Genomic DNA, 21,412 nt, shown 5'->3' with positions numbered 1-21,412 from the left:
TAAAAGCCACAAAACAATAGCTTTAGGGTCTACCTGGGTGGCTCAGTCAGTTAAGCATCCAACTGTCAGTTTCAGCTAAGGTCATGATCTCGTCATAGTCATGAGATAGAGTCCCACACGGGCTCCATGCTGAGTGTGGAGCCTATCTGAAATTTTCTCTCTCCTCTCCCTTTGCCCTCCTCACTCCCCACTCATGTGTACTTGCTCCCTCTCTATCTCTCCAAAAAAGTTTTTTTAATTAAAAAAAAAACAACAACAACAATAATAGCTTTCATTATCCTAAGGCAATAACAAAACACACAAGTGTGACTCAATTTTTATTTCACATTGGTAAGACTTATTGACCAGAGATCTGGAAGCTCACTAAAGTTCTAAGGATTTAAGGTTCTATTTGGAATGTCCCATAGTATTTATAAAACCAAAATCTGTCTTTTAGAGCACAATAAAGTTCTTCCACAAGCAGCCAATAGTAATATTTTCTATTTAATGCTTCTCCTTACAACGAAAGGAGATAAAACCAAGACAGAGAAGTAAGTAGACAAGAAGATCATAAAACAGAGGTGAAAATGGAAGAAGAAACATTTTTTTGGAGGCTTCATAAATCTGAAACTGGAAAAGTAAGGAAATATGTGTAAACATGCACAGTAGAGTAAATCAACAATAATAAAGGAGAAAAGATTCTCAAAAAGAAGCCAGCCTACTGTGGGGAATTCCTTTGGGGTAGATAAAAGAAGAGGAGGATTATGGAAGTGTCCCCGGTGTGCACAGTGTGTCCTGCATTGCCATGTCGTTGCTAGAAAAACTCTCTAAAATAGGTATCATTCCCACTTTAGAGAATAAAATACAGAGGCTAGGAGATTAAGCAGGAAGGCAGCAGAGCAATGGTCTCTGAACAGAAGGAACACCAGGATAAAGATCTGATGTCCTTCAAAATGAGGGGGAGGTTTTGAAAGCCTCACAATGACAACAGCGTCATAGTAGATGGCCAAATTCCAAAGGCAAAAATAGAAATAAAAGTAGTGCCTTACTGATGTCTTAGCCCATTAAGGTTGGTATTAAAAAAAAAAAACATACCATAGACTGGGCAGTTGACGCAACAGATTGTTTCTCATTGTTCTAGAGATGAGGAAGTCCAAGATCAAGACGCTGGCAGATTCAGTGTCTGATGAGGGTCCATTTCCTGGCTCATAGATACACTGCTTCCTTTTCCCAAGTCCTTAAATGGCAGGCAGGGATGAGGGAGCTCTATGGGATCTCTTTTATAAGGGCATTAAATTCACCCTCTTGACCCAGTCACCTCCCAAAGGCCACATCTCCTAAAATCATCACCCTGAGGTTCAGGAATTTGATATGTGAATTTGGGAGGGACACAAGCATTCAGTCTGTAACAATTAGCTAACTACAGATGTAACACAAACAGAGAAAATAATTTTGGGGTTTTTCTCAGAGGCTTGCTTTTTATCAGAATAAGGAAAAAATTACCCTTCAGAAGCTTTCCAGTAAAGAATATAGGATGCAATGACATTATTTTTTTAACAGTTGACTACAGTTTTATCAGCTAATGGGGGTCAAAGAACTTAATGAGCTGTGGGATGTTTTTTGTGTGTGTGTGTGCATTTTTGTTTTTGTTTTGTTTTGTTTTGTTTTGTTTTTTAAAGACAAAGAATCTTGATTTGGACAATCACAGGGGAATTGCTAAAATGAATGAAGACATGACTATAAATGAGAAAGTATGAAGATACTGCTGGTGGTGAAATAAATATTAAATAATGAGCTAAACCCTTATTAGATCTCATCTAGGCCATGAGCAAGGTGGTTGAGCTAATTGGTCATCAGATAGGCCCATGATATGGGCCTTTTTGTTCAAATAGCTCTTTCAGGTGCCATCAAGGGTTCCAAATCAGAGCCTCAGGTCCTCGTGACATCTGATTCTCTCCACAGTCCCCAAGTGGGTACTGAACCCACATTCATGCCAAATACAGCAGTAGGATGATTTTTTTTTTAATCTGATAGAATTCTGAGCACTATAGAAAGTTCTCCTTCACTGCAGAAGAGAGAAACAAGCCAGATTGCCTCCAGGTTTTAGTTTGTTGGTTTTTAATTATAAGCTGTGAAGAGACAAGTGCCTAAGAAACCAGCTTGCTGCATAATAAACCAAGAATAAACAGACTTTATCATAAAAATGAGATAATCTACAATTGAGTTGAAACCACCAAATTCTAAAGACATGCATAATCATCACTGCCATAAAAAACAAGTGCTCAAACTTTGGAAATCATGTGTAAAAATAAAAGCAATCATTACTGTTTCATATGTTAAATTTCTAGCTCTTGCAAGGGCCAGAAGTTGTGGGAAGGAAAAGGGAACAGAGACAGGGAGAGTCAGTTACTTCCTGGGTTTCCACTCTGGCTGCATATGGAACTCACCTGGGATCTTTTAAAACCATGGTATGGGGGCGCCTGGGTGGCTCAGTGGGTTAAAGCCTCTGCCTTTGGCTCGGGTCATGATCCCAGGGTTCTGGGATCGAGCCCCGCATCGGGCTCTCTGCTCGGCAGGGAGCCTGCTTCCACCTCTCTCTCTCTCTCAGCCTAATTATGATATCTGTCAAATAAATGAATAAAAACCTTAAAAAAAAAATAAAACCATGGTATGTCCAGGTCTCCTAGACCAATCAAATCAGAATCTCTGGGCTGGGAGTGGGAGGGACTGACCATCGGTGTCTTATTTCTGAAGGCTTCCAAGTGACTGAAATGAGCAGCCACGGCGAAGAACCACTAGTTACTGTCAGCTTCCTTCTCCCCAACCCTACACAAATTTAGAGGCTCGTGTGACCCTTTATATGTTATTCCCAAATTCCCACTCTCCCCCTGAAATGGACTGAATATTTGTGTTTCCCCCCAGCTCCCCAAAAACTCATCCGCTGAAATCCAAACCTCCAAGAAGATGTTATAGGGAGGTGTGGCCTTTGGGAGGTGATTAGGTCATGAGAATGGAACTTTATGAACGGGATTAGTTCCCTCACAAGAGGCCAGAGAGCTAGCTAGCTCTCTTCCCATCAGGTGGAGACACACAGAGAAGAGAGCCGTCTCCAACCTGGGAAGAGGACCCTCTCCAGACTCAACCATGCTGACACCCCCGTCTCGGACCTCTAGCCTCCAGAACCATGAGAAATCAATTTCTGTTAGTCAGTTATCTACTCTATCGTGTCTGTGGGAAGGGGCTAAAACACGTATCTCCCCCATGACTTGTTTGTATTTGCGGAGGCAAATGTTTAACCCTGAACTGGAAAAGCAACCAGGGATTATGGGAAGAAATCTCAGGATGAGGAGGCTCACTGGAGAATCATTCAGCCACTAACATGCAGCACTCAGGGCAAGGCAAGCGCCGTGAAGCACTGTCCAAGGAGGGCAGACCAGGGGAAGCCGACCCCACTTCCTGGGGGCTGACCAGAACTGGACCTGGTTACCATCTCAGAGGGAAGGTGGGGGTTGGGAGTGTGCAGCCAAAGAAATGTCTTTACAGATTCAAAAATTAGCCCTCAAGCCAATGCTAGTTTCCTAACAATTTTCTTCAACTATACCCCAATACTATCTTTATTTTCATTTTCTATTCTTAGATGAATGCTATTACTACAATTGCAACCCTCCTTTGAGAAAATCCAAAACATGTGCAAGTATTTTACCACCTGTATGTGTCCCAGTGAAACGTAGTGGGGGAGAGATGCATCACAGGACTCTGCTTTCCAAGGAATATCAAATATGAACACAATGCCATTTAAATAAATGAAATCTTACAAGTAGGAGGACAACTTCAGTTTACTCAGGATTCCCCCAGTTGCAGCAAAGGAAGTTCTGCTGTCTGGGAGCCCCTTGGTCTCAGGCCAGTTAGCACAGCTTGTCCCCCTACTTACAACACGCCAGGCCCTATGTGTAGCGTGTCGCATGCATTAGCTGGAGAAACCATCACCACTTTACACATGGCAAAGTGCCCATTTTACAGATGGAGAATCTGAAGTTTACAGAGATTTAGTAACTCGGAAAAAAAATATCAGAGCCCCACAGAGTTAGTGTTTAAATGCCAACGGTCTGACTCTAGAACACAAACGCTTGACCACATGACACCAAAATGATACGGAAGAAATGACAAGACAGAATAAGATCAGTTTGCAAATGAACACTGTGAGGTCAGAAATGTGAAAGAGGGCTCTGTGGTCTGGGGAGCAGAGGAGGTTCTAGCACTGAAGCCTCTGTGTGAAGTCAGAAGAGCCCACAGTTGACCACTCACTCCTGCAGTGGGGCAGACCGGAGAGGAAGGGAGAGGCGGGAGAAGAAAGGTTGAATGCGTGGAGAGGTGCGTGGGGCAGCTTTGTTCTGCTCACAGAAGTGACTCTCACTGACTTCTCTGTGGTACACTTGGGGGTACAAATGCCACCGGAAGCTTGGGCGTTTGTGGTTGACGAGGGGTGCTAAAACATCTCGGGAAGAAATTATAGTGAGAAGGAGGCATTCGTTTTGGAAAAGCCAGCTCAAATCATAGGGAATAGCATTATTTCTGAAGCAATGGCTTTCAAATTTCTTTTAAGGGTCATTTTGGCATCTGATAAGTTTCTGGAGTGTGTGTGTGTGTGTGTGTGTGTGTGTGTGTGTGTGTGTGTGTGTTTCTTCTTCTCTTTGTCAATAATATCCTATTTTAGCCCAAGCAATCTTCCTTCGGTCACCTTATTCTGTATGAATAGTTTCAAGTCTGTGCTCAAGCCCCATCTCCTAATATGACTTCAACACTCTCCCACTGAGCGAGGAAGACCCCATCATGATGCCACCTGACAATTTTCAAAATCTTTCTGTAGGGCACAGGCTGCAAAATGTTATTTCCCCAAGTCAGCATCAGAATAGTGACAAGCTCTACAGACATGCTAAGAATTTACTTGCAAACATAATTAAGTCCAGAAGATTGTTTAACCATTTTTTCTCTGAATTTAAATAATAGATTTATAATGTTGTGTTAGTCAAATATAATGTAAAAGATTCCTAATTACCTATTAAGTATAAAAGGAAACATGTAGATTATGTACTTTTCAAAACTATGCTTATGTGAATTATACCTGACCATTTCATTTATATATTTGGCTTAGGTGCCCCCAAGTAAGAATTTCTAAAATATTGTTTTGGGGCTCTCCTGTTCCTAAATATCAAAAAAAAAAAAAAGAAACACAAATTTAGTTATTTTTAAATGATCAGCCAGTTAAACTTAGTCTCACAAGCCCAGAAAAGCAGTGCATTTTCATTTCCAAATTAGCTGGTTTTTCTCTAGAAAAAAATGTCTGTGAATGTTTTCTGGCAGAAGTAAACTAAGACATACTATGGTTTCAACAGAACCAGAGAGATTTATAGTTAAGAATATCTGCTATTTTGCTTCAGAATAATGTAGCCAATTTACTCTTACATTTTGATTTAAATATCAACTTGTGTATTTTTCCCTCAAATTTGTTTCTCATTGTTAGCTATCTAATCCACGATAAACTCCCCAACTTGTAACTATAATACAAACCACAGATATAAGTAGGATTGTCACTGAGAGAAAAGGAAATAATTTCTGCCCCCAAATTATAGTCTTGAATATCATGTTCTCATGGCACAAAATCAATGAGGTATGTAACTGCACATACACATATATGCTGTGTCCCAAAATAAAACAAAAATGAAAATAAAGAAAGGAATGCACAGCATGGAAATATATATACATACGTGTGTGTGTGTATAAAAGATATCTGTAGTTTTCTGACAAGAAAGACATCATTTGGGGCAGTTCTTTGATAAGATGAAAACAATAAAGAATTTAAGGATAAGAGGGACACAGGATACATTAGGTAAATCACAGCGCTGAATCTAGCTTTTGGACACAAACTATGCAATGACTGTAAAGTCAGCTCATAGCAAATCCCAGTTTTCCTCAGTGAACACTACCACCAATATTGTGTGAGTCAATCTCATTTAGAAAGATTCATTATTCAAGTACAATGAAAGGAAGTCTCATTATGCCATTGCAGAGGATATTTATAAATACTTATCGGATAAACATATGTAACACTGTTTTTCATAGCATATTTTTAAAGACTTAAAAACAGACTGTGCATTTGGTTTATTCTTGCGCTGATCAACTCTTAATATTGACTCTTAGAAAATATGACCAATCCACTAGTCGTTCCCAGATACCGTTTTACATGAGATGCCTTTAGTGACAAGCCACACTAAATATCACATGTAGACACATCTCAGTAACGGTAATACTTCTGAATGAGCAAGTATAACACTTTTTTCGAGCAACAGACATATACGAAATGGAACCAGTGGGTCCCTGACATGATTTGAAGATAGGGAAACACGGGGAAACAAATGTAAAAGATTGTCCAGCTCTCCTAGAGCCCAAGCTTCAGTTTATATGGCATGGCTGGGGCTGAGCAAATAGGCACGTGTAAAAGTCACCGTTGGGTAGGGAAATGAGCAACAGTTCACTGGAATCAAAGGCACACAGTGTTAAAGACATGAAGACAGGATCCAGGTAAGAGTCCAACGGGCCGGTAAATAAGTTCACTAAGCGTGGGTCGGGTACATGGTAGAAGACAAAGTTCAAAAACCAGAATGTCTGAAGAATGTGGCATCGGCAGATCAGGAATATTTCTGGAACAGGATTAGGCACTAAGGAGTAGGGAATCTGGCTGCAAGAGGGGAACCACGCAACAATGAGCTGGGACAACTGCAGATCATGACCAAACAAAACGCAGAAACTCAGTCCAGCACCCAGCTGCAGCAGCCCGTGGAAATCTAAAGTCAGGATCCAATCCCCATGACCTCCTAGCCTGGGGGTTGGGAAGGAGGGAAGTGGGGCACCTGGATGAAATAGGAAGTCGGGGAGAGCAAGGAAATTCATGACTACAAAGGTAACATTATGACTGTTTTATATCTAAGACAGATACATAAGTAACACACGTATACTCAGTCTACTACCCAATCCAGACATCAAATTTGATCCATACAAACCAAAAAGGACTATTTCCATTTTCATTACTAATGTTCACCAATACGGAAAAGCTACTCTCTCCCTCTCTGCATGCATCACTGTACCATTTTCAAAGCTCTTCTAAAGTTTCCCCTTGGACGCATATGCTGTGGGCCACATCTATCTCCTTCCTGATGATCAAACCTTCTCTTTTCCCCCAATCAGCTCAGCTTCGCAGGAAATATACTTTTAAAGTTTTATTGTTTGCTACTTTAAGTGTCAGATGTTTCTCCTTCAGACACATATGGAACCCTTTGATTTAATTTTGGCAAATCAATGAAAGACACATGTGCGTCTCAGAACAAGTGCTATTCATTAGTATTTGATCCTTTTTCCAACTTCACACTCAGAAAAGGAAACTTAGGACGTTTCTTTCATTCCCAGTCTAATGATACCAGGAATAGCAGTTTCTCTAAGGACTTCGAATCCGGTCAGAACCCTGATCCCTTTTCTTGGGGGTGCAACAGAACTAACTAAAAGTTCCTAACAGCGTGCAGGGTGTGCTTTCCTGTAGGCTGCTTCTATAGGCACTAGCTCAATAGCTAAGTATGATCATGTAATCAGCAGCAGTAGGCTCTTCCGTTATAAAAGACTCATTTATTTTCCTATATACTACTTTCATCACAGAAATTTGTCTCCGAAATTTGTCACAGAAGTATCCCAGTCATCAATTCTTTAAATCTTCCTACACTTCAATGTGGACACTTAAAACAACATTTTTTTGACAGATATCACACACTTCTCAAATTCAGATTGGAAACAACGCTCAAATACAGTACAGAATTGGTACAACTGAAAGTTTCTTGTTGAAGGTATTTCCTTTGCAGAAGTCAGGCTAGGAAGGGACTGGATTTTTTCAGAGGGTTAAGCCTGCCGATCAGTAACCAGAAAAAGTACTGGTTCCAAGAGAAATACTGGTACATTTAGATTAAATGAAGGCCAAGAGTTCAAAATCAGGAGTGCATTTTCTAGTTGGCTGTTCCGGTTATCTAATTTTAAAACCACGCTCACCATTAAAAACCAGTAATGCTGAATTTGGGGCAGAATGCCATCTGTAAATCATAAAACATAAATCCTTAATGGGCATTAATGCACATACTGAGCAAAGGATTGTGGCTTTAAGGACACTGTTCATATTAAAGGAGATTTCAAAACACTGCTGCTTGGATGCAAATCCAAAACTTTTAAAATATACTAAGAATTTATTATTGTGCCTGTATTTGATATTTCTGTTCTCAATTTAATGGTAAATTGAAATTTTAATGATGCCTATTATCCTTAGGAATTAAGGATACATTCTGTGGACTTCACTGTGTCTAGGAAAGAGATGACTTGTCCTCTCATTTTGTCTCCTTCCATTCACCATTTCTTCTTGCAGCATTCCCCAACCTGAGTTAGGTACTGGAAGGAGAGCTAAAAGGCATGTTCATTCTCTGCCACTGTGGAGTTCACGATCAAACAGTAAACTAGAGTACACTGAGACAGAAGCCATACGAGGTATGAATGTCAGAATTCTGATGGGCACCTTCACTTTATTAAGTCCCTACTAAGGGCAGTTGTCACAAGTGAAATAAAACACTGAAATGAGAAGTATTTGTATGAGAACAGAAGTGGTAAGGTGGGAATACTTTACTGATTGCTTGGTTACGAAAGTTCAGGGCCAACTAGGGCTTTGTAATAAACATAGGTTACAATGTTATGCTTCAGTGATACATCTTACATTCCTGCTTTTTAAAGAAACTATAATAAGCATTACTTTTGCACTGTTACCCTCAACCAAAGTGGCTCTAATTAGACTTAATAAAGACTAACACCAAGTTTTAATGATTTAGCACATGTAGCAAAGCTATTTCTTTGTATTTCAGACCAAACTTTAATTTGAATATATTTATGTGTCAACAATATTTATTAAGTGTTTTGTAGGTACTGTCCAAGATACTAGTTATAAAATTCAGGACAAAGCAGGCAGAAAAATTCCATTCTAATAGAGTTTATATTCTGGGAGAGCCATAAGTAATCAGTACATAATGAAATATCAGGTAGAAAAAGAGTGACAGATGTATATCCAGAAGTGGAATTGCTGGATAGTTCTATTTTTAATTTTTTGAGGAAATTCCATACTGTTTCCCATGGTGGCTGCATTATTCTGCATTCCCACCAATAGTGTAAAGGGTTCCACTTTTTCCACATCCTTGCCAACATTTATCTTTTGTGTTTTTTTGAGGGTTTTTTTTTTTTTTTTGGGATACCAGCCAAACTAACAGATAAGAGGTCATATCTCACTGTGATTTTGATCCTGGTTCACTGTAGCACTATTCAAAATAGCCAAAATATAACTACAGCCCAAGTGGCCATTGACAGGTGAATGGATAAAGAAAATGATATAGACATACAATGGAATATTATTCAGTTTTAAAAAAGAAAGAAATCCTACTCTTTGTGACAACATGGATGAACCTGGAGGGCATTATACTAAGTGAAATAAGCCAATGATAGGACAAATACCTCATGATTCTATTAATATGAGAGGTCTAAAACAGTTAAACTCATAGAACAGAGAACAGAATGGCAGTTGCCAAGGGCAGAGGGAGGGGGAAATGGGAAATTGTTGCTCAATGGGTATAAAGTTTCAATTATGCAAAATGAATGAGTTCTAGAGATCTATAGTACAACACAATTCCTGCGGTTAACAATACTCTGTACTGTAAAAGATGTTAAGAGGCTAGCTCCCATGTTAAGTGTGCTTATCACTCATACACACATGCACACACACACAAAAGGAAAGTTTTCAAGGTGGTGGACAAGGTCAGTGCCTTGCTTGTGGTGATGGTGTCATGGGTCTATGTGTATGTCCAAACCCATTAAAATTTTGGACGTCAGGTGCAAATTTTGTATGTCAACGATGCTTCAGTAAATCTTAAAAAAAAAGAGTTACAGAGAAAAATAAAGCAGGGTAAAGGAATAGAGAGTTGTATGTGGGTTGAGATCTCTCTAGGTAGAGAAGTCAAGGAAAGCATTTCTGATTAGTTGAGATTTAATCAGAGACCTGAAGAAAGGGACGCCAGCCACGAAGCATCAGTGAGTGTTGCTGGCAAAGAACCATGGCCAGAGAAGGCCTAACGTGCCGAAACAGCCAGATGGCCCGGGTGGCTACAGCAGACAGTCTGGAAGAAGATGAAACTGGAGACATGACCAAGGGCCAGACCATGTAACACCTTGTAGCCTGTGGCTCTTGAGTTTCAGCTGAAGCATGAGTGGAACATTAGAGAATTTTGAGTAAGGGCATGATGAGAGCTGATGCAGGTTTTTAAAGGATCACTGGCAGTCAGGCCAAGGCCAGATCAAAGAGGGTAGGAACGGAATGACAAAGACCAGGAGCCTATTTCTGAGCTCTCAAAGAGATGGGAGGGGAGCCCTGGACCTGGTGAGGAGAGGCTGGACTGGGCACAGCTCTGTCGTGAACAGGGCCAGTGGGCGTACAGATGGCTTGAATGTAAAGTGTGAGAGAAGAAAGGCGACAAGGATGCCACTGGTTTTGTTGGCATATTTTTCTGAATGATTGTGTCATCAGCTGTGATGGTGAACAGAGACAAGAACAGATGTTTGTTTGTGTGTTTGTTTGTTTGTTTGTTTGGGAAGACAGGAAATAAGACACTGGTTCTAAGATTTGAGCTGTCTATCCAACACCCAGCTGTGGGCTCCTTTGTCTGGAGTCTGGAAGTCCTGAGAGTAAGAAGGGGCTATGATTTTGACATTCCTGCTCTTCTATATCAGTGATGAATGTCAACTATGAGAAACATTGTGACACTTCAAATAAAAACCAACAATGCTGTCTCTGTACCACGAGTGCCTCTGCAAGACTGCTCAGAAGGCCTTCTAGTCACATGGAGCCCATGGAGTCCGTTCTCTTGGCAGAGTCTAAATCAGCCAGTGCAGACGAGATCCTGAGACAAGCTCCCAGAGTGGGTTAAACTTCCAAGTCAGAGACCCAGTGACCTACCAGCCTCATGAACTGGTGCTCTACGCAGCCTCTAAATCTCCTGTAAGACAGGAGCCCACGCAGCATGCCCAGAAAGGAGATTTCAGTTGCACCCTGTCTGCAGAGACTGGCTTGGCTCTCCCCACGCTCTGGTCTGGTCTTTAGCCCCTTTCCCCGACACACAGCCCCTGGGCTTCCAATATGCCAGAACACAGCAAGCAATGTGCTGTGTTCTGCTGTCTGCTGATTTTCTGCCAAAAACACTCCTTCCCCATTCCGCACCTGGCTAACTCTGACTCTAGGTGTCACTCCACATGGCGCCTTCCTGAGCACAATGGGTTAATGCAGCCAGCTCTCCCACCAGAAGGTGAGTTCTTCAAGGCCAGTAACTATATCTTTATTTTTTCTGTTTTTAGTGTCTCATGCATCAGGGAGATAAGTGTTTGGTGAATGAACAGATGGCATTATGGGTGCTCTTAAAACACCCATAGATTTCGGGTACTTGGCTCCCTTTTTGGTGCATCACCCTCTCGGTCCACCTCCAGGCAATCGACGGAGAGTTCCAGAAGGTGCTAAAGCACCTCCCTCAACCTAACCTCTGTTGAGGACCTGGTGTCTGGGCTGGAACGCTATTAAGCACTGCCCTGCGGGCATAGTCACTGAATTCAGAACCTCATTTTTCATCAGTGAAGGCAGGACTAGGTCATCCCCATCAGATTCCTTCTCAACAAAATGGAAAAGTTCACAGGGTTGGAAAACCGCCAATGTCTGTCTTAAAAAGTGCATCTGCTTTTCCTTCCCCATTGCCCTCCCATAGCCTCGTAAGCTCTAGAGGGAATCAGAAAACACAAAATACCTGAAGCCAAATGGAACTCCAGTTCAAACTGAGAAGGGCAAACCCTGGGCAAGGTTGTAAACACAAATACTAGCAACAAGGACCACTGTGAGTTTGGGTAACAGAAGAAATCTCTGCACCAGAAGGCAAAAAGATGTTGCAGGCAAGTGACCTGAAGACAAACACAAAGATCAAAGAAAATCTCACAGTGAAATAAGCAAGAACCGTCAGGAGAATTGCCAGTCACGGAACCATGTGTCAAGTGAAAATGAGTTAACCTAATCTGATACCAAAAGGCAATAAAGATAATTTCAAATAATACTATTCAAGAATCAAAACAAAATTAGATCAAGTTTAAATAAAAATCTCTTTTATTGAATCAAAGTAACACAGTAGAGATGTAAAATGAAAATCCTTTGGTAACTTAATACCTTGGAAAGTAGATGGAAGAGTAAGAAAGCCCAAAATAATCACATAAGAAAATGAAAATATTCAGCAATCAAAGCAAGAGGGAGAAAATATCATGAGAAACACATAATGGAAACAATGATACAAACTTAAAGGAGAGGGCCTCTATGTTAATGCTCATGAAAACCAAATGTGAACAATGAAAACAGGGTACTTTTGCCTCAAGGAAAGGAGCCAATTGTTTGACGCTTTGTCCCAAAAATCAGAATTTCCTCTGACTCATAGGAAGGACCCTAAAACGTAACTCGCCTAACTGCCCAGCCACTTAATTCACAAAGTACAACGGATTATCTTTAAAACAGAAACACATTCTCACACATAGAGAAGCGAGAAGGAAACAAAGTTTGTTTAAACTGATGGATGGCACTTAGCTTAGGAGAACGTAAAATCTCTTAGAGAGTTCTTGTTCTATAGCCTTCTGGTTACAGATGTGCCTTGTAACGTCAGGTGGCCTCCAGAGAACTCAGGCCACGTGGGTGAGAGCAAGGGTAAAGTTCACACTCTTGCACTGTGGCCCAGCGCTGTGTCCTCTGCAATGCAACGTGGACACACACACACATCCTCCACGGCAGGGAGAGAACCCACTATTACAGGGCCTCTCTCTGGGACTTAGTGCATTCCATCATATAAAATCCTAATCTAGATCTTAAAAAAAATCAACAAAATCTGGACCCAAAAAATGGCATTTCTGAATACTTACATTTTCTTTTTTTTCTTCATCTTACCACTAACAAGTATGGTTTTAAAATTCTTTTCAATTTCTAGAATGGTATTTAAAGCAACGCATATGATTTACTCAAGACACTAAAGGTTTTCATCAAATAGCCATCAAGATCATAGAAGTTTCTTCCTTCTGTGGAGTCAATCAGCACCTCTTTACCAGGACCCAGCATAGTACACATTTCAAAGGGGACCCTAAATTTCAAAGTAACCAAAAAGTCATGAATACTACTCCTTCCCTTTCTCATCGGGAAAACAAAACAAAACACAACACTGGGAATGTTTCCGCTTTAGGGTTTTGGGTTGTTTTTTTTTTTTTTCAGCTATGCTTTAATGTCCTTGAAACATATCAAAACATCATCCAAACAAAAATGGAAGAATTTCTTTAAAAGCCTTCCCCAGTAGACTTATATTTTAAAAAATAATTATGCTATATATATTTATAGATATAGTTCTAGTTTTTAAAATCTAAGTTCATTGTACACCTGAAACTAATACCATGTTATAGGTTGATTATACCTCCATAAAAAAAAAAGAATGAGCAGAAAAAAAATATTAATTTGGCCATTTTGTGCATTCACCAAATACTTGCTGAGCATTAATTTTAAGGGCTGGAGAGAGATCAGTGAACAAAAGAGCCAATAACTCCACGCTTGTAAGGCTTCTATTCTAGCAAAGCAGATACAGATGAGCAAATATAAAAGAAATATATATCTCCAGGAGCGCCAAGTGCTAATGGAAGGAAAGAAGGAGGGTAAAGAGACAAGACAGGAAAGGAATGGGCACTATTTTATCTCTGGTCGTTGGAGAAGGTCTCTCTGATAAAGTGACATCTGAGCAGAATCGTGGAAAAAAGTGGGACTAGGCAAAAGCAAATACAGGGATGAGAAGGAATGTTCCAGGCAGGGAAGCACTTTATGTCCAAAGGCCCAGAATGGGAGCTTGTTTGGAAGGTTTGAGTAAAGCAGGGAGACCGGACGATGGGGGTAGACAGAAAATGGGAGGAAATGAGCTGAGAGTAGCAGCCAGGGCCCAGAGCAGGTGAGGGCCTTGTAGGTGATGGTGAGGGTCTGGGTTATATTCAGAATGAAATGGTAGTGGAAGAAAGACATGGTCTGACTTATGTTTCAGAAAGCTCCTTCCGGCTGCCAAGTGGAGAACAGAGGGTTGGCAGTGGGGGAGGTCAGAGCAGAAGCGGGAAGCCGTTTGGAGGCTACTGTGATGATTCAAGGCAGACGGGTCCTGAGCACTTGGATTCTGCATGCATTTTTCCGGGTAGAGCTGAAAAGATTTGCTGATGGGTTGGAGGCCCGTGTGAATAAAGGACAGGAGCCCAGGATGACTCCACGGGGTTGGATCTCAAGATCTGGACAGCTGCGGCTGCCACTTAGCAAACTGGGAACCTGGGAAAGAGCAGGTTCCTGGGGGGGAAGGCGGGGAGTGAGGATATTGTTTTGAACATACTAGGTTTGCTACATCACTAATCATCTGAATACAGACACGACGTGCCAATCAATAGAATGTGCCTGCTTCCCTTAAAATAAATGGAATTGGGCGTCTATTCCCATGTAGTCCGAACTCTTCTTGAATTAATGCAGATATCTTATGGTACCACCATCACTTGGATGTGCATTAGAACACTTACTGACACATCTTGACTTTTGCTTCATACCTCAATAACTATTTTCCAAAATAGGGAATGTCGCTATGAGCAGAGCGTCTTGGCCCTATAACAGAGGGATGAGCATGACAAGGCATCTTCAAAGGTATCTTATAAGACATTATTTAAGCTCCTGAGACATATCTTCCTGCCAGAAATCTCCTCCCCCAGCTCACTGCCCTCCCATGGAGTCTGAAATTCCTCCATTTATTTTTTTTAAATATTTGATTTGTTTATTTGACAGAGAGCTAGAGAGAGAGCACAAGTAAGCAGAGTGGCAGGGACAGGGGGAGAGAGAGAAGCAGGCTCTCTGCTGAGCAGGGAGCCCGATGTGGGGCTCGATCCCAGGACCCTGGAATCATGACCCGAGCCGAAGGCAGCCACCTAACCAACTGAGCCACCCGGGAGCCCCAGAAATTCCTCCATTTAAAAAAAAATGTAATTATTCCCTATTAACCATGTGTTACTCTTACATTCTGGCATCACTGTAAGAATATTTACATATACCATCTTTCAAGGGAGACATTTTCTCATTCATCTGGGCATAGTATAGGGAGGGTCCTTTTGCTAGAAATAGTTAGAAAAAAGAAGGCGTGGCAGAGGAGGAGAAAGAATGGCTAATCAAACAATAGTGGGTTCTCAAGGTGCAGCCCTGGAGGCAGAGAATGGAGAGTTCACAGCAGCACAGGGACTGGACCCATGGGGGAGGGGGTCTGAATTCTCCTCGAAGGTTCATCCCAGACCTCCCACAGCTGGGTGCCATGGAGCCCTCCCTCTGCACTCTGCCTACTCGACACCTCCGTTTGAACACCTCACTGACACACTGTCTAGAGTTCTCTTTGTTCTCTCAAAGACGTTCTGCTCCCAAAGCCCCCTTGGCCTAGTTAACATCATCGAGCATTGGTGTTTCTGCTCAAATCCTCCTTCCCTGGAAAGGCTTCGCTGACATCAAGGCCAGATGGAGGTCCCCTGTTACACATCTTGTAGCCCCCATGCTCTCCCCTCACAGCACTTGCTCTGTTCTTAATTATACAGGAGTTGGGTCAGTATCTGTTTAATGTCAGGGCCCCCCACCAAACTCTAACCCCTTAGACCAGAGGCGCATCTCTTTTGTTTGCTGCTATATGCATCTCCAGATCCCGGCTCTTGGCTGGGGTACAAAGAACACTCAATAAACATTTGGTTAATAAATGAATGAGTGCTGTGTTGGGTGTACACAGACAAGGGGAAGGGTCACTGCTGAAGCAAAGCCTCCAAGGTACCTTGCATCAACTGTAAAATGCTGCACTGAGCTACGTTGACTAACTAAGATGGATCAAAATTTATTCTTGTATTTGCTTTGGGTTTTGTTCATCTCATCAAGCATCAACAGTATCGTGCACCTCCAGGACCACAGAGGACACGGAAGGGAGAAATCAAGAACCCTAAATCCTAATCAAAAAACTCAAGAAGTTACTTGAACCCTTTGCTAGAGAGGCAGTTACAGAAAAGGGAGATCGCCCATGTCTATCTTATCTACAGGAGAGCAAAACTAACTGACAAATTCTTCACTAGAATCGTAGAGAAAGGAGATCTTTTAAAACTTTCTAGCAAGGCGGGATCTTAAAAAGAAGAAAAGAAGTAAACTTATAGAAATAGTAGAAAAGTGGCTGCCAGGAGCTGGGGGGTGGGGGAAAGAGCGGGGAGCTGGAAAGGGTGCACACATTGGGCTCTCAGATGAATAGACTCCAAGGGTCTAACGTACAGCGCGGTGACAATGGTTGACAACCCCGTACTGCCTAGTTGAAATCTGCTAGGAGAGTAGAACTCGAATGTTCTCTCACACACAAATAAGAGAGAACTCTGTGAGGTGACGGATGGGCTAATTAACAAGACAGGGCGGGGGAGGGGGGTGGGTGGTGTCCCTTCACAACGTCCTCATATGTCAGATCGTCCCAATGGGCACATCAGATATCTTCCAACTTTATATGTCAATTGTACTTCAGTAAAGCTGAAACATTAAAAAACAAAAAACCAAAACCAAAACCAAAACAAAACAAAAAAAACCCTTTCTACCGAGCTAAGACCTGCCTAAATGAGTAATTTAAGTAGTACAGGATGTAACTGATTTTAACCTTTATTCAGACGAATGGAAATAACCACCACAAAACTGCAGGAGTTTTCGTAGTCTCATCTGGTCTTCCTTCACTTTACTTTCTCCCCAACGCCCCCCACCCTAAGTTCCCCATGTTAAGTTGCTCAGAATCAAAATTGCCTGCCTCAGGGATTTATTCCCAGCGATATGACCTCTGCAGTTGAAAAGGAAATTCAGGATTCCAGTAGTTCTTATGCCCTGCTGGCCCCTTACCCCCTCACCCCACTGTCCATAGCACCAAAATGTAGCTGCACCACAGTGTTAAACATCTGATGTAAGACTTTTATCCTCAGGATTAGTTTAACATCCAAAGCAATTTCAACTAAAAGGTCTAGACCTAACCCACTAGCTTGGATGCAGAAACAGAAGAGAGGATGACTACAGGAAATATAAGGAAGATTACTATCAATAGCATTTTTCCATTTAAAAAAAAAAATCTCATATCTCAAGTATCACGTTCAATTTGCTTTAGGCAAGATCTAGCTCTGTCTACAAATATATATTGATATTGCAATGCATACAAATTCAGAGCAACCCCTCTTAGTCACTCAAATATAACTATAAGTTATATTTATATAACTTATAACTTAACTTCATATAACTTATAACTCAAATATAACTTAATGGAAATCAGATAGAAGCTCCACAGAACTCCAGTGTCCACTCTGGCTGCATGTGTCCATCACATCCAACTGTGAAACAGACTCATGTACAGGTCCCAAGACTCTTCTGTCATTAAAGATCCATTGGTGGTGAAAATAGTGAAGTAAGACAGGAAAAACAAACATGCAGGAATGCAAATTAGTAGCTTAAAAGAAAAGGACTCAACTTTCTAAACAGAATTTAAAATTTTCAAATGCACCCAGGCTCCATGTTTGTGCAAAGGTAAAGAATGTTAGAAGCACCCGTGACTTGTTTACAAAAATGCATTATTGTTCTCTGAGACTGGTTAATGTTTGCTACCTCCTTCATCCGACGGTCTGGTTACCTCGCTGCAGCATGAAAAGCTAGGGTAAATCTCAGAAATTTCTGACTTGTCATCTCCCAGACCTGTACCAAAAGTACTGCTCGAGTGAGACCGAGAACAGAGTCTCCTGTAGTGATTCGCCTTTTCTATATTGGAGGGAAAATATTCAAGTTTGTGAGTAAGTGACTTGAAGAACAAAAAAAAAAAAAAAAAAAAAAAAAAGAAGAAGAAGAAAAATTACTTAAAAGTTTAACAAGGAAGAAAAACAGTCTCTTACTAAATAAAAAACCCAAAGCTCAACTACTACAAGCTCTAGTCACCTACTACCAAATGTCAGCACACATTGCGTCAAACGTATAAATGTTGAAAAATCATTCATACTCATTGTAAGTCTAGATTTTCAAGGAGAAATGGGGGATGGAAAATTGACAAGAACTAAGAAACTCTAGCAAACTAAAATATTTCTATTAAACTTAACGTCTGGTTAGATATAATCATTTTCAACAATCCCCAAGCATACAGCATTTGTTGCCTTTTCTTTACTTTCAGAAAGTTTAAGGGCAATTTGGCAGAGGATGTGGATCAAACCGATTACAAAAGTATTAGAGTCCCTACTTTGCCTTGGGCTTTCAGTTTCATATTATTTAATGTCAGTAATTAAATGTGGAGTATAAATCAGGAGATAGAGTTAGACCCAATGGATAGGATACATCTATTTATATTGTTTAAAATAATTGCATAACTGTCACAGCTTCAGTCTGTTAAACACCATCTAAAAGCTTGAAATGTTAAACCATGCTATCACTGTACCCAAAGAGCCAAACCATTCAGGTTTTGCTTTTAATTGGAAACATGCGGTCTAAATTAAAAGTCAAATAAACCTGCATATCTATACACTATAAATTTTGTGTTATACAAACACTCAGAGATACATTTTAAGGGTACTTAAAAGTCTATTTTATTTTAACACGTTCATGATGCTATTTAGAAAACCTCCCCACTGTTTTATATATGGTTCTTAACATCTACCTTTAAAATGTTGGAACAGTGTTTTCCATGAAACAAACTTCTGTCTCAGCACTTTAGTGCACTCCAAAGACTGCATTTGCAAGCCCCCCAAAACCTATAAAATCACATTCACTAATGAAAAGCAGACATCAGGAATCTCTGGACACCTTTCTAAGTGAATCTAGAGCAAACGAATCTAAAATATATTTAAAAAGCCCTTTTGTGAGTTTGCTTTCATAAATGATTAATGGTATTTTAAAGCAGCATAGTATTTGTTTCTCTGTTTGTTTTGTTTTTCAAATCCTCAGCTTTACAATTTACATCACACAGTCAGTACCATGAGCCTCTACCGCTCAGGGTAGCTTCACTCTCAGGACAAAACCACATAAACGGGGAGGAACTCAAAATGTAAGCAGTACCAGAGAGCATATGGAGACTTCTAGACTGAATATTGTCTTCCAGGGGATCAAGGTCGAAGATGGAGCCAGGATCTGTACGCCAAACTTTGAGGTCTTTTACCAAAAGGAAGAAATCAAAAAATCAAGACTGAATTTTAAAAAGTCAGCATCAGAGTCAAGCATAAGTCTGGAAAAAGAAGCATGTCATCAGCAAACCGGTAATGAGCAAACCCGTTGCACTTCAGAGGAGAACAAAGGGACAGTCACATCCACAAGGCCTTAGAAAGAAAACTTTGTTAGCAAAGTTCACTTGCCTGGTTTATTCTTCATTGACCTGCCACCTGGAGCCCGCCACTCATCACCCAACACACCAACAAGTCCCCGCATCCCCGAACCCCCAGCACTCATGCTCTCCATACGCTGAAAGAGGTAAAATGTTTGCTTTACACTCCTGAGCAAGGATGCCTGAGTCATTCATGACTGAGAGGATTTTGTCTGAGAAAACGAAGAACAAAAACTTCTCTCCCTGAAACAAATGTTTAAAATGTAGGTAAGTGGCCAGCCCAACTTTTATGGGGAGCCCATGAGTGCAAGCTTAACCCACACAAGACACATTTATGGGAAAAGTGCAGTAATGCACAGCACTGAGCGAAGAACAACAAGGGATGGAAAGACGAGCAAGGAGCAGCCTCCTGCTCTCAGAGGACGGGAGATGTGTTCACTGCCATGCTTAGCAACCAGACTGAGCAGGCCAGTCGACTCTCCTATTTAAGTCAGAGGCAAAATCCAAATATAATAACTTCCAGGTTCACCGGCGTCTCCAACTAATGGTGCTCAGGTCCTAAAATAATCTGCACAGCGCTGTACTCACCAGCGGAGGTTGAAAAATCTAGCTACGGAGTAAAAACAATTAATGAACTAGAAGTAGAGCTCTGAGGGTCACATTCCTACTACGTGCGGGCACCACTGTCGGTCAACAATGTAACTCACTTACGCGTCACGCCATATTTAAGTAGGCACTATTACTATCCCGTTTCATAGAGGGGGAAATGAAGATATAGAGAGATGGAGTTAGCCTGGCCACAGGTACACAACTAGGAAATAGCATAGCCTCCAGCAAAGGTAGAAGCAGCACAAATTGGCTTAGTCTGAATTGCTCAGAAAATCTCCAAATCTGCATTTCCCCGCCTGGTTCAGAGTTTGTTTGTTCAATGTACTTCATTTTGTGGCTTCATAAGAAAGTCCTCAAAGAAAACAGTCTCCCCCAGTAAGAAGAAGTAAAGTGACTCCCAGTAAGGGAATAATTTAAAGACATATATGTTGAAATTTAAAAATAAATAAATAATGTTTTCTATCTCAAAGATAGTGAGTACTGAATTCTGAGATCTTGAAGACTAGACAATCTCCCAGTTTCTAACAAGAATTTCACCATCACTCCTGGCCCTGATCTAGGGCAGAGGACCTCGGCGTAAGCTGTGCAGACTCTCAGCATCTCTCTCCACCCTTGAGGGACAAATCGGAGCCTCTGTTCTCACCATCCCGCGTGAGATGTTAAACCAAGGCAATGAAATTAACACCATGTTACTTTCAATGAAAACATCTCAGCCCATCCACCCAAATTACGGTGATCCTTCTACAAAGTCACCTTTGGAAGATGTGGAAGAGCTGTCAGTAGTGTGCAAACGTGTGTGGAATCCCTCTGTGAGAAGGACTTTCAGACTCACTAAATCATTCAAGGAACTTAATGCCCTGATCTCAGTATTGTTGCTTTACGTTAACACAGTATCCAGTCAGATACACACTTCCTTTGCACAGCCCACCTCTAAATGGCCTTCACTAGTTCCAAAAGAAATAAGCTCTTCCCTGTGAAGAAAAAGCTAACCTAACACTCAGATTATTGACGAGCCTGTGGAATGGTTTCCAAAAATATTACCTGAGCTTTAGGACTGGACTAGCTATGAAAATTCAGACAACAGTCATTTGGAAGTATGGGCCATTGATAGGTATTGAAAAGTCAATAACTGTCTTTCTAGCCCTTCCTTATACTCTGGGGTGGTCACTGCTATCTCAGCCACCATTCAAGACTACATTCCTAAGATGTCCCCAGACGGACAAGAAGAACAGTGAGGAGAGAAACTTCCTTCGTCTCAGATTTATGGCATTTGTAGACAGCTCCCAATTATCCCC

General features: G+C 41.2%; 1 protein-coding gene across 9 annotated transcripts in view; it reads right to left on the bottom strand.

Annotated features, from left to right (window-relative positions):
- The window catches only part of NEBL (nebulette), a 355,773-nt gene that overhangs the window by 6,469 nt on the left and 327,892 nt on the right, over window positions 1-21,412 (bottom strand). For 7 of the 9 annotated variants that reach the window (XM_032880864.1, XM_032880860.1, XM_032880859.1 and 4 more), the window contains 2 exons: window positions 19,247-19,339; window positions 17,816-17,965 (listed from right to left, as the gene is read on the bottom strand). The exons of the other annotated variants lie outside the window; for them this stretch is intronic. In XM_032880864.1, the coding sequence (XP_032736755.1) occupies window positions 17,816-17,965; window positions 19,247-19,339 (243 nt within the window). The remainder of the gene's footprint in view (window positions 1-17,815; window positions 17,966-19,246; window positions 19,340-21,412) is intronic. 9 annotated transcript variants of the gene reach the window in all.

This window comes from Lontra canadensis, unplaced genomic scaffold, assembly GCF_010015895.1.
Source record: "Lontra canadensis isolate GAN:19392208 unplaced genomic scaffold, GSC_riverotter_1.0 scaffold72, whole genome shotgun sequence".
Taxonomy (NCBI): Eukaryota; Metazoa; Chordata; class Mammalia; order Carnivora; family Mustelidae; genus Lontra; species Lontra canadensis.
Note: the sequence above shows the minus strand (reverse complement) of the source record. Positions and strands in the feature narration are given on the sequence as shown.